Source organism: Tupaia chinensis, unplaced genomic scaffold, assembly GCF_000334495.1.
Source record: "Tupaia chinensis unplaced genomic scaffold, TupChi_1.0 Scaffold000146_1, whole genome shotgun sequence".
In the NCBI taxonomy this organism is placed as follows: Eukaryota; Metazoa; Chordata; class Mammalia; order Scandentia; family Tupaiidae; genus Tupaia; species Tupaia belangeri.
This window is the reverse complement of record NW_006159616.1, coordinates 2,665,258-2,679,007: the sequence shown is the minus strand read 5'-3', so window position 1 is coordinate 2,679,007 and position 13,750 is coordinate 2,665,258. Positions and strand designations below refer to the sequence as shown.

The 13,750-nt window shown below is 52.3% G+C and overlaps 1 protein-coding gene across 3 annotated transcripts in view; it reads right to left on the bottom strand.

Moving 5' to 3' along the window:
* ECE1 (endothelin converting enzyme 1) overlaps positions 1–13,750 on the bottom strand; it is an 80,222-nt gene that overhangs the window by 62,612 nt on the left and 3,860 nt on the right. For 2 of the 3 annotated variants that reach the window (XM_027770587.1, XM_014586530.2), the window contains 2 exons: positions 13,582–13,668; positions 5,196–5,337 (listed from right to left, as the gene is read on the bottom strand). In XM_027770587.1, coding sequence (XP_027626388.1) covers positions 5,196–5,337; positions 13,582–13,668 — 229 coding nt within the window. Of the gene's footprint in view, positions 1–5,195; positions 5,338–13,581; positions 13,711–13,750 lie in introns of those variants that run through there. The other variant, XM_006145180.3, reaches the window with a different exon arrangement.

The window sequence follows — 13,750 nt, the reverse complement described above, 5'->3', positions numbered from 1 at the left end:
AGGATGAGAAGAAAGAAGAAGAAGAGGAGGAAGAAGAAGAAGATGAAGAGGAAGAAGAAGAAGAGGAAAAGGAAGAAGAAGAAAGAAGAGGAGGAAGAGGAGGAGGAGGAGGAAACCAATCCCCTGGGCCAGCAGCTGGTATGGTGGTTAAGGTAGATCCTTCATGGCCAATTGGATGGTTCTAGTCCCAGACCCAGCTGCTTGTAAAACACACTGGCCACGTGTGTGTGCCTGCCTGAAATCCCGAGAGGAGAATGGAGGAGATCGGACTGCAGGCCATCCTCCCTGTGGGAAGAGCTTTCTGGCTGGCAGGTGGTGTGATGGTTAAGGGCACTCCCACATGGCCAGCCATGGTTCGAGTCCTGGACCTGGTGGCTTGCTTTCTCACTTCCCGTTTCTCTCTCTCTCTCTCACTCTGCTCCTCTCTGGTCAAATTAAAATAAATAAATAATTTAAAAAAATCTCTCTAGATTACATCATTTTAATCCACCCCTAACTAGAGGAATGTACCAGAATCTTTATGAGGGGTGGGAGTTGAGGAGAGGCTGTCCACATAGTTTGAAAGAGCCAGTTCACTATTACAGTATAACTTCATATCTGGGGAATGAACACCTATTTATTCTTATACACCAAATGCAGAACGTAAACCTGGGCGACATCTTGACTGCTGGAAACACCCAGAAAACAGGTTGTAAGGGAGGAATCCATAGGAAGTGAGATGCTCGAAATCCTCGTGTGTATGTGTGTCAGAGAGAGAGACAGAGAGACAGAGGCTGGTCAACTGATGAAGGGTTTTGTAGTTATCCATGACTTGGGATTAAAAACAAAAGATGGGACCAGAACGTGGTGTGGTGATTAAGGTTCTGGACTCCCACACGGTCAACTACAGTTCAAGTCCTGCACCTGGTAGCCTGAAAATCAAGCCGGGCACATGTGTATGTGTGCCCCAAATCCTAGAATAAAATGAAGAAGGACTGTCGTGTGGCCATCCTCCCTTGGGGGTGATTTCTCACTTTCTCTCAGTCTCTCTCTCTCTCCAGCAAGTGAATGCATACCCTATGGTAACAGCCTTAAAAAAAAAGAAAAGAAAGGAAGAAAGAAAGAAAAAGAAAAAGAAAGAAAGAAGGAAAGGAAGGAAGGAGGATGAGAAGAAAGAAGAAGAAGAGGAGGAAGAAGAAGAAGATGAAGAGGAAGAAGAAGAAGAGGAAAAGGAAGAAGAAGAAAGAAGAGGAGGAAGAGGAGGAGGAGGAGGAAACCAATCCCCTGGGCCAGCAGCTGGTATGGTGGTTAAGGTAGATCCTTCATGGCCAATTGGATGGTTCTAGTCCCAGACCCAGCTGCTTGTAAAACACACTGGCCACGTGTGTGTGCCTGCCTGAAATCCCGAGAGGAGAATGGAGGAGATCGGACTGCAGGCCATCCTCCCTGTGGGAAGAGCTTTCTCACTCTCGCTCCTCTCTCCCCCACACCCTACCCCTGTCTCTCTCTGGTGAGCACACGAGCCCTATGGCAAATTAAAAAAAAGGGAAGAAAGAAAAGAAACCAGTCTTCAGAAGACAGTCTCAGAGGTTTGGGTTTGTCACCAAGTGCCTGCTCTGCTAGACACTGGGGCAGGTTCCCAGGTGGTACTTAAGCAACAATTGTCTGATTAATTATTTAATGTTTTGTAGATCTCTCACTAACTATTCCTGGCCCAGAAAGTGCCTAACACATACTTAATTAATGAATTAATGGTTCCAGGCCCCCCTGACCCAAGGCTCTGTCTCAGGAAAACCTTCTTGGCCCCTCTTCCGTCCCGGGCCCTTGGATGCCTGGGTACCTGCCATCTCACCACAGACCATGTTACATCATGGCTTCTCTGTTTCCCCCACCAGAACACAAGCTCAGAGCTGGGGCCAGGATTTTACTTGCTTTTATGTTCCTTTCTTTTTTATTTTTAAGAATTATTTGATTTAACTTTATCCACTTATTTATTTTAACTTGAGGGACAGAGTGACCAAGAGAGAGAGAAAGTGAGAAAGCAAGCCGCCAGGCCCGGGACTTGAACCACAGTCAGCCATGTGGAGTCCAACGCCCATAACTACCATACTACTTGCCGGCTTGCTTTTACATTTCTTTTGCCCAGCATCCTACTTGGCACTGAGCAGCTGTTGGATACACGTCTGCTGGATAAAGGACTGACTGGGTGACTGCAAGGCCTTGGCCCAGCACTCGGTCACAGTGGAGGTAGAGCAACGTGCGCAGTCGGCTGAGAAGGCAGGACCAGCTCAGACCTCCTTTACAGACGTGCGTCTGGACAGTGCTCAGCCTCCCTGTGTAAAGCACCTGAAAGATCTCCTGAGAGACCCTATTGTTTGCTCTGCTGCCACTGTTTCCAAAAGAGGGTGCAGGAGCCAGGTAAAGACGCATGCAAGTGCCAAACGGGACCTGGAGGTGGGTCTCTTGGACTTCCCAGAGGGTCTGCTTTGACTGTGCTCAGATGTGGCTGGTGCCAGCCCCTGCTGCTGGAGAACAGGGTGACTATCCAGGTGGCCTCTGCCATCCTAGGTGGTACAGGGGTCACTTGATCTTTGGCCCATCTCTACCCAGGGGAAGAGGGATGGCCTTCCTCCCTGGGCTGGGAAAACCGATCTGAGGCCTGGAGAGGGCTGGACAGAGGCAAAAGCAGGGTCCCTTTCTGTAGGCCCCACTAGGGCAATCACTGTAGAACGCTCTGGATCTGGTGGCTAAGAGCCAGTCCTTGGGGATGCCCTTCTGGTTCTAGCAAAGAAACAGCTTGGGAGTTCCTAGGGGCAGTCTTAGGGCAACACCAGCTGCTGAGTCTGAACTGCTCCCCTTGCCCTGGGCCATGAACTGGGCATGAGGGCTGGCCAGGGTCCACACTGCCCTGCAGGGAGTTCTGCATGGAAGCTGATGCAGAATGAGGCAAGATGGCCGTTGCAGGACAAGGACAACCAGCCTGCACCCCACTGGTGGAGCAGGTACAGGTACACACTCACAGACACACTCACACACACGTACATACAGAAAAGAAAGGCTGCTCCCAACGTCACCCTCCTCGTTCATCCGGTCATCTGTTCATTCTTTATTATTATTATTATTTTTTTTTTGGAGAGGTTTTTGCTATAGCACACGTGCACTCGCCAGACAGAGAGAGACAGAGAGATAAAAAGCAAGAAATCACCCCCCAGAGGGGATGGCCAGGTCACAATCCGTTCTCTTCCATTCTCCTCTTGGGATCTTGGGCACGCACGCACACGCGCCCAGTGTGAGTTTTAAAGCCACCAGGTCCGGGACTTGAACTGCAGTCAACTACGTGGGAGTCCAGCAAAATAGCCATTACGCTAACTGCTGGTTCCCATTTGTTCATTCCTTTCACTACTTGGGCACTGTGGAACACAGGCACCAGGCCTGGAAACTAGTAATGAACTAATCACATATGAAGCACCTGCTGGGCCAGGCACATTTGGTAAAACATCCACAAACCATTCACCAGTTAAATAATCAAGCAAGTGTTTCTTTCTCTTTCTTTCTTTCTTTCTTTCTTTCTTTCTTTCTTTCTTTCTTTCTTTCTTTCTTTTTTTGAGAGGTTTTTGCTATAGGGCGCGTGTGCTCGCCAGACAGACAGACAGAGAGACAGAAAGCGAGAAATCACCCCCCAGGGGGGATGGCCACGCCGCAATCCCATCTCCTCCATTCTCCTCTCGGGATCTTGGGCGCACACACACACATGCCTGACGTCAGTTTAAGCCACTGGGTCTGGGACTCGAACCGCGGTTGGCTACGTGGGAGTCCAGTGACATAGCCATTACGCTAAGTGCTGGTCCCTCAAACAAGTATTTAAGTATCACACAGTACTTGGCCCAGTGTCTGACACAGAGTAAGCACTCAGTAAACGTTTGTGGGATGATCAATGAATGAGTGAGTACGTAACTGCACTGGAGGGAGGCGAGGGTGACTTAGTGAAGCCCCTGCCCTCTCTCCAGGCCCCTCAGCTCCCATCCTAGTCTAGCACAATCACATCTGCAGGTTGGCAACTCCACCATGGACAAGGTCACCACAGCCTGGGGTGGACACTCCCAGGCCCTGCAAAGGGTCATAGTCTCCCTACTTGTGTGAGTGACCACACTGATGGGTGGAAACCTGAGCAAAGGCCCCAGAGGCCTGATCAGGTGGACCACCTGCCATCAGAAAGCTGACTGTTGAGGCCCGGGTGGTGAGAGGTCCTGAAGGGGCTGACCTGCCCACCCTTGTCAGCTGGGATCTGCCCTTCCAGTGCTGCTGTGCTGGCTTCCCGAGCAGTGGCTCTGCGGGAGCTACTTGGCTCCATCCACTGGGCTGGACACAGCCGACCAGCCACAGGCCCTGAGAGCAGGTCAGAGAGGGGCCCGGTCACATCGCCGGGCAAGCCAGGGTGGGTCAACGCACTCACAGAGCTGTGCAAAGGCAACGGGGTCGCAGAAGGACCGCGTTTCTGGGGTCCTGATCTACTCTGGAGTGCACCCTGGTTACAAGGGGGCACAGGGCCTGGGCTCTGGGTAAATTCCAGCTTTTCCACTCAGTCCCCACCACTGCCCAGCCATCCACCTGGGGCAAGTCACGCAGCCTCGGTGCCTCAGTTTCCTAATATGGAAGGGGAGCCACACCTCACCGGGCTGCTGTGAGGAGGAAACGAGACTACCACTGTGATGCAGACAGGGGGTGTTTAGCACCCAGAAAGCACTGGGTAAGCAGAAGCCATCGCTGCTATCTTATCAGAACCAGGGACCACAGACGGTGTCTGAGTGCCGGCCTGTCCGCACGCTAATGGTCCCCAGAACCACGGTGAGGAAGTCTTGTAAGGCCCCAGGCATGTGATACTTGCTACCTCTCATCCTCAGAACCATCCCAAACTGGGTACCGTTTCCCCTATTTGGAGCAGAGAGGAGCCAGGCTCTGGGAGACCAAGTGACTTATCCAAGGTCACATGGCTGATAAGTTCCTGGGTCAGGATGTCCTTACTCCAAAACCTTTACACCACCCACACCTCCCAGCTCCAAGGTCTTGCTGTCTCAGCACCCTGGACCGTCTAGGCCAGCTCCGCCCTGGGTCGTGGAGGCTGGCCCTGGCCCAAGCAGGGAAGCCCCCCACCTGCACACCGGACAGAGCCAGGAGAGCTGTGAGTTGAGACCGCCCCGTAACGCAGAGACACCTACTTGTCCGATACTGGATGCCCAGTGCTGCCAAACAGGCCACCAGTCCTGCCACCAGAAGTGCCACCAGCACCACCAGCCGCTTCTCCACCTGGGTCCGTGCAGCCCAGCAGCTCTGGCCGCTCCGGGGGCTGCGGAAGTTCACCTGGAGGGAAGGAGGCAGGAGGGGCGGGGTGGAGGTAAGCCCTGGCCACCTCCTCCCCAGGAGGAAGGGGCTCCGCCGCAGGTCCAGGCCCTGAGGTGGCATCAGGGCCAGTGGTCTTGTCTCAGGGGTGGTCTGGTTCTCAAGGAATCAGTCCTAATCCAGGAAAAGAACCACCACCCTGCTCAGCCGCTAGGATTTGCTTCCAAACCTCAGAAAGTCAAGTAGCTCAATCCAGCTGGGCTTGTGTGTTTTGTGTTACCAGATATGGGTAGAAGGAAAAAACGACAGCTTTTCCCTGTTTCTCCAGTAAGGAGTTCAAAAAAGAACAGGATGTTTGCACTTGCAGGCATCCAGGGAGCTTCCGGACCGGCTCTCCTTGGCTCTCCTCGGAGCTCCCGGGACAGGGCCAGGGACCAGGACGGCACGGTCTTGGCTCCCACCTTCCAGACGCAGGGACGTTCTCAGCTCACCAGACCCTCACCACCCCACGGAGTGTCCAGATTTGTTCATTCCTCTTTACAAAAGAGGAAGCCAAGGTCCCGAGGAGTGGGACCCTCACCTCTCAGCGCACAGGGGAGAGCTGGGGTTTGGAACCCCCGGTGGATTCTAGAGCCCACCGGTGGGACAGAAACTGGGTCTTAGGCGATGTTGAGGGAGATGCTGGGAAAAGAACTGCATTCAAGCAGGTCCTCAAAGGGAGGAAAAGTGTCCCCAGCCTCACGGTCTGGCTAAACAGGAAGGAGGCACAATGAGGGGAAGCAGCGGGTGTGGTGGGGCCCCCTGGCCAGAGGAGGGACACAGCAGCCAGCGGCACTTGGAGCCCTCAGCCCAGGCCCTCATACCCGAGGCCAGCTCGGGGTGGCCTTCTGTCCCAAGAGGTGCCTCTTGAAAAAGCCAAGGCCACAGGGCCGGACGGGTACCTCAAAGGTGGGGCTCAGTTTGGTGACAATTGCCTCTATGCACAGACAGCTGGGAACAGGCTCAGGGTCATGTTGGAAATATGGAAGGGAAGACAGACACCCCCACTTTCAGCTTCTCACAGCCCAGCACGGAGGCAGATGAGAAAATGGACTGGGGTGGGCAGTTCAGTCAGAGAAGGCTTCCTGGAGGAGGTGATGTCTGGGCTGGGTCTTGAAGAATAGTTGAGCTGGCCAGGTGAATGGGGAAGGGGAAGGGTACTACATGCCAGATTAAATAGCAAGGACAGCCTCCAGAGGGCTGCAGTGACACAATCAGGTTTGGAAAGGGCAAAGTGCAGAGGGCGAGGCTTGGTGAGGAGCAGGCACAGGAATAGAGAGCCCCCCGAGCAGGCAGAGAAGGGGAGCTGTTGGGGAGATGAGGAGACCCAGACCAGCCCAGGCCAGAGCCAGGGCATAGGTCTGATGGCGCCACATGTTGGTGCCCTGGGATCTCAGGCAGGTCACTTAGGGAGGGACGCTGGGAGGCTACATGGTCATCACCCATGTTCTGGGCAGGAAATGACTGGGCACTTCTGCAGCAGAGAAGGGGAGAGGTCACAAGTTATTCCATGAAAAGTTCATGGGATAAAAACTGAGTTCTAGAGCTGAGAAAAGGAGCTGGAGGCTCGGGGACAATTCTGTGGAGGTCCAGGGACTCAGACACTGAAGCAGATGGGCTGGGGAGAGGCAGGGATGTTGCCAGTTGAAATTCCTTAAGAATTCTTTTTTTTTTTTTAATGAGAGACACAAAGACCTCTGGTCGTGCTACTCTCCTTAGTTAAAGCTTCAGGCTGCGAGGGCCTGGCACAGGGAGGATGGCCTGGGACGACGCTGACAGGGACACAGCACTTGAAAGTTCCTGGAGCGCTACTTCAGAGCCATCACGGATCTCACACCTTTACGGGGGCACTGGTACTCACGGAGCCGGGGCCGGAAGACATGAAGCAGGTGCTGCCTGGCTTGGGGACAGCCCACATATTGCTTGCCCTGCCCCGGGTTACCTGGCCCTCCTCCTCCAGCTCCCGCTCCAATCACGGCTCCTCGGGGCTTTGCAGGGTGCAGACAGGCAGTGAGACGTCGGTTTAGGGGGCACCTCTCTGTCTGCTGCTGGCTTTAAGAAGCCAGAGGACACAGCCGGCAGGCTCGGGGAAGCAGGAGCGCCTCACATGATCTGGACAGGGAAGTGCTGTTGGGTGGGGACTGAGGTGATGGCCGGGGGCAAGGAGCAAGAGCATCTGCCAGGAAAGGAAGAAATAAAGGACGGGGACACAGAAGGAGCGAAGGAAAAGCAGTACTAATAACAGCAGCTAAAAATATGAGCGCTTACTCTGTGTCCGGCACTGCAGTTCATTCCACTTTGTGACTAAAGGGTGTAATTCTCTCTCTCTTTTTTTGGCAAGGTTTTTGCTATAGGGCACGTGTCCTCGCCAGAGAGACAGAGAGACAGAAAGCGAGAAATCACTCCCCAAGGGGGATGGCCACGCTGCAATCCCTTCTCCTCCATTCTCCTCTCTGGCTCTTGGGTGCCCACGCGCCTGGCATGAGTTTAAGCCACCGGGTCTGGGACTCAAACTGTAGTTGACTACACGGGAGTCCAGTGACATAGCCATTATGCTAACTGCTGGTTCCCAAGGGTGCAATTCTCTCTTCACAACATCCCTAGGGGCAGGTACGAGTGTTGATTTCAGAAGAAGCACAGGAAGTGGGGAGTAGGGGAGAGAACCTGAGACATCCCTCTCTCTGGACTTGGCAGTCGTATCCAGTCAGACCACGCTACCCTCCCTAGGAGCTGAACCTCATTGTTTGATGTCAAGCCAACTGTTGACTCTAAGCATGGTGTTCACTGCAAAATTAGATTAGGATTACGCCAAAATTGAATTAAAAATTCATAGTTCTAGGAAAGAATGGCAAACAGAATTTGAAAACAGAATTTTTAATCTTTGTCATGTTCTTTGTTCGACTCAGACTGCCAGGCTAAGGACCGCTTGGTTTCCAGACAAGCCTGTCTCTGAGGGCAGAAGGAATGGGGAGAAGGCTCCTGGAGGTACTGGGCCAGGATGGAGAGGCCTCTCCCAGGGAGGCTGGCCAGTTCCTGGGCGCACCAAAGGGTCGGGCTGTGAGCCACAGAACACTCTGCTTCCTAGGGCTGGGCCCCTTCTCTCTGAGCCCCATCACACCGACCTGCTGCCCTCACAGGGTCTGGGAAGGGACGCCAGGAGGGAAGGTCATAGGCGGCACTTCCCTTTGGGAATGGGGACAGGCCAGTCAGAGGAGACTGTCTGCAGGGACTTGGAGGATTAGTGGCAAGCAGCCTGATCCACTTTGGGAGAGGTGACTGGGAAGTGGCCATGAGCCAAAGAGGAGAGCCAGCCGGGAGATGGCGTTGAGAAGTGCTGCAGAGGCTGCTGTGGCAGGCTTAATCTTCGTGCAGGGCAGACTGAGATGGGGGTGGGAGCGAGAGAGAGGAGCCTCAAAAGGGGTAGGAAGAGAGGAGAGAGACACACACACAGGAGACAGGGCCAGAGAAAGAGACCAAGCTGTCCAGCCCAGGAGTTCCCAGGGTTTCCACAGCCAAGGGAACAAAGCCGAATCAGGGATAAATATTTGGTTACAGAAGTGAGTATGCGCTCACCTGGGCTTACAGCAAGAACAAGTTCTGCAGGTGAGAATGAGGCACAGGTGCCTGGGGCCCAGGAGAGAAGCCGCAGCAGAAGGGTGGGGAGCAGGCAAAGCCTGGGTTGCAGAGTCCACTTGGGCGGGAAGGTGGAGGCTCCTCCCGAACCACCAGCAGGTCCCCCAGTGACCTGGGCTGCATGAAGCAGCCACCAGGAGTCCTCTGGCCAAGGCTGTGCCCTGCAGCTCAAGCCCCGCTACCCATGAGGGCTGGTGGGGGTCCAGGCCGCCTGCTGGTGGGCCAGCCTTTCAGAGCAGGTAGACCGTGACAGCTCAGCCCTGATAGGCATCCTGCCTCTGCAAGGGTGTCAGTTTGGGGAAGTTTCTTCCAGTAAAGTTTCCATGAGGTGGACTTCCGGGTGAGGCCATCGGGGTTAGCCGAGAGTAGAACTGTAACATCCTCTTGTTCTCCTAACTCTGAGCCCTGCCACCCTGCCTCCACGCCTTTATTCAAATGACTAGCAACGGTTTAAAGTATGGGAGACGTCAAATAGTTCATTTAAAAAATAGAATTAAAGTACACATTTATTTTGGTGTAAAAATTTTCGAAATCCACTCAGTTTTTCAATAATACACATTTTCCACGAACTTTCTGAAGACCCCCCCCCCATCCCCAAATAGGAGGGGACTCTTCTCCTCTTACCAGAATCAAAGCCTGGTATCTAGAAGAAGCTCTCCAAGCTTCCTTTACCTCCCAGAACGCATGCCCCGCTCCCTGCAGCTCACGCACACAGGGAGAAAGGGGGCAGAGCTGAGAAAGCAGAAGCGGCCAAGACCTTGCTGTGTCACTGGGTAGTCTCTGGGCCTCACCTCCCATCTGTAAAATAAGGAAGCTGGGGGAGGGCCCAGGTGTGACCACCTCTGATTCCAGAACCTCAAGGCCAAGAGGACAAAGCTCTAACAAGTGGGCGGAGTCTAAAATCCTCCTGCTCTTCTTCCCTTCTTTTATTTTTCTTAAAGTTTTTTTTTGTTTTGTTTTGTTTTGTTTTTTTGTTTTTTTGGCATAGGGTGGGTGAACTTGCTAGAGAGAGAAAGTGAGAAATTACCCCTTGGGTGGGGGGATGGCCATGCTGCAATTCCTTCTCCTCCATTCTCTTTCTGGGATTTTGGACATGCATGCACATGCATCCAGCATGGTTTTTAAGCCATCAGGTTCAGGACTCAAACCGCAGTTGGGTATGTGGGATTCCAGCACCCTAACCATTATGCCACCTGCTGGTCCCCCTTCTGGTCTTTAAAAAGTACTTTTTAAAGTACTCAGTGGACCTCTCCCTGAAAAACCCCATGAAAGACGGACCTGTGTATAGTGGAAAAAAGTAAAAACAAACCCTGCTACTAAGAATTTAAAATCTCAGTGTCTTTCCTTAAAAACAAACAAAACAAAAGCCCTAGACTTTTAGAAGTAATCGACGAGTTTCCAAAGGTTTTGGTAGACAACTGTGGCCGTCTGTTCTCCAGGTTAAGCTGCACGTGTAATCTGGACTACTTCCCTTCAAGCCACAGAAGCGAAGTGTGTTTGGGCCTGGGGCCTTAGCAGAAGCTGCAGAAGAGAAGCTCTTCTGCAAGGTCTCACTGAGATAGGAGGCCTAGTGAGTTTCTCTGATAGTCCTGGTAACCACCAAATGCATTTCTAAGCACTAGACAAAATGCTTTCACCGGCACTGCTTCATTTGGCTCTCTGCCCGCACTTGAGAGGTGAGTTAATGGTATTAATCCCATTTCACAAAGAAAGCTGTGTGAACTGCTTGGAGGTCTCACAGCCCGAGAGAGACAGAGCTGGGACACCAAGTGAGGGCTGGTCGGCTTGGAATTCTGTTTTTGGTCCACAACGACTCATTCTAGTGGACTGCAAGTGATTTGTGCCTAAAATGTGAGATAACGGAATAGAAAATCCCATTCAGAAGAGGTAGAGGTAGAACTCTGCTCCAGTTAAATTCAACATTTGTCAGCACGCCCAGTGATAAATGTGGCCAATTTGTTGGAAAAATGGACATTTTCGTGTATTAGTTATTGGTGTTGATAACTTTTGGACTGCCTAGAAATCATGGATTTCTAGTAGGTTGATTTCTAGTAGGTTGAAAAGGCTTTTTAAATCCTTTTTAATACTTGACTCACTTTTTTCCAGAAATGAACATGTAAGGCTTTCATATGGAAAGACAGAAAACAAAAACACACCAGTGATTGAAAACATCTTGGAAATCAAATATCTTATTTTCATAGCTGCCCATTGAGAAAGATTTGAGATTTGGGAGATTTGGGGATGACGGACCATTTCTAAAAAGTCTAAAATTAAGTGAGCAGTTATGTTTCTAGCAATCAGCCCATAGGAAATACAATAATTTGAAAAGTTATGATAAGAAATGGTGTGATAGCAACTGGGCCTAGTGACCAGCTCTTTTGAATTGACTAAATATATTATTATATATTGGTACCAGGAGGTGTCATAATGTTTAATGACAGCATGTTTTGGAAGTTTTTAACAACATAAAAATGCTTTAGTGGCACTGAAGGAAAAAAGCAGTATGTGACATTGTATATTTAGAGCGAGCTCAACTATGCTTAAAAATATGCACATACAGCTGTGAAACCCGACACTGGAAGCCATTATCTGTGATTAGTAGGTAGAAAAGGCTTTTTAAATCCTTTTTAATACTTGACTCACTTTTTTTTCAGAAATGAGCATGTAAAGCTTTCATATGGAAAGACAGAAAACAAAAACACACCAGTGATTGAAAACATTAAACTAATGGGAAACTGCCTTGTGAACTGAGGTGGACAGGGTCCTGACTCAGGAAAACACTGGTTGTGCCTTTGGGGAAGTTGTGGAGGTTCCAAGCCAGCCAAGCTGCTACCCACAGAGATGCCTCAGATCCTTGGGCAACCTTGTCTTTTCCTGAATGAGGAGTGGAAAATGTACCCGCTGGGTGGCCTGGCGTGTGGACACCAACACTGAACTCCAACCCCCACAACAGCAGTGGGACCATGGCGATGCTCCGACTGCTGCCTGTACCTCACTTTCACCGTCTGGAACATGGCCATGTCCGCCTCACCTCGCAGGCCATGAAACACCAAAAATCCTAGCCGGCCCAGAAATCTGCATTACATCCACTTTCTCTGAGAATGGCAGCTAAAAGAAATAAAAGCAGTTCACCCAAGGGCATGAAGAAGTCAGAATTCAAACCCAGGTCCCTCGCTTCAGAGACTGGGCTCCCTCCTCTCTTCCATCCAGGCAGCCTCACACGGATGAATAAACTTGACCCGAAAAAGGCCCTACCCAAGTGGGCTGCTGCTACGATGATAACAATTCAGGGTATTATTTTGTTTTTGGATTCTGAAATGTTCCATGCTGATATATTTAGAACCTTCTGTGGAAGAGGAGACTGAAAAGGATTGCTGATTAGATTCTTTTTTGATTTTTGGGAGAAGTTCTGCCACAGAAATCTAATTTCCTGCTGGATTTGGCCTCTAAAGAAGCGAGGAGGTTCTGGACAGACTGGGTTTGACTTGCCACCCCTAGATTTCCAGCTCTGTGGCAAGGTGAGAGGCTCCTCTCAGCCTCAGTTTGCCGATCTCTAAGTGGGGAAGTGGGAAACGCAGTCCCCGTAGTTCTTGAGTGTGGTCCTGAAGCCTAAGTGTGACGAGGGATGTAGGTGCCTCAGCCCACAGGGGAGAGCACTTGGATCATGAGTTCAAATCTCCCAAGGTCAACTGGCCTGGAGGAGGAACTCAATGCTAGTTCCCTTTACTAGTGTCAGTTCCAGCTTCTAAGGAGCCTGAGTGGAGCTGGTCTGGCAGTGGGGCATCCTTCACCCTAAGCTTGCCCTTGAAAGAGTTCCTCTGACTCCCAATGCCTCCCTTGATCTGCCTGGCAGAAGTCCCCTGGACTGGGGTGTCCTGGCTCCTTTATGCTGATTTGCAGGGCCACGTTGGGAGTCCTGGACGTTTTCTACTCACTCCCACCCTACTGTCTGGGTCTGAGCTCCCCCTGGGCTGAGGTCCTGGCAGAACAGTCCCGGGGCAGGCCCCACTTGCTGTTCTGCCCGGGGAGGGAAGGTGAGGCCTCTCTCCTTGTCGCATACAGGGGTAGACCCTGCGGAGGGGAGGAACAGGGCTTCCGGAATAGGCTGGACAGGGGCACGAGAGAAAGGGAGAAGGTTGGGTTGTTCTCCCTCGGAAATTCAAATATCCAGGGGAAAGAAGGGGTAATGCCTACCAGATAGGGTGACTACCTCTCCCAGCGTGCCCGCGACTTAGGCAGTGGGATCCAGGGACGCAGGCTTCCCTGGCTAAAACTCGTGCGGTTTTAGACCCTGCCGGTAATAGGTTCTGTGACCCTGTTTGTCCCTTGGCTCCCAAGGATTGTCTTTAGTGAAAATGGAAATAGGCCAGGGGTGCTTGGACTCTGTTACCAGAGCTGCAGCCCCATTAGCAGGTGGCCAGGAGGATTTGGGGACGGGAAGTGCAGGCAGGGGCAGGTTAGAGCTGCGGGGCTGGCATGTCCCCTCTGGGGCTGGCAGGACAGGGGGCGGGGCAGCGCCAGCGCGCATGCCCGGGCAGAGCCTGGGGCCGGGAGCCGCGGCGCGGCGAGGGTCCGGGGAGCGCGGGCTCCTACCTGCAGGCCGTTGGGGTACACGTCGCCCTCGGAGAGCGAGTCCACCAGGTCCTCCTCGTCCAGCGTGGCCCGCTTGTAGGTCGACATCTGCAAGGCCAAGTGCAGCACAGACTCCCTCAGCGTCTCCATGGCTCTCGCGCCCGACTGGGCAAGCGGCCCCCGGCGCGCC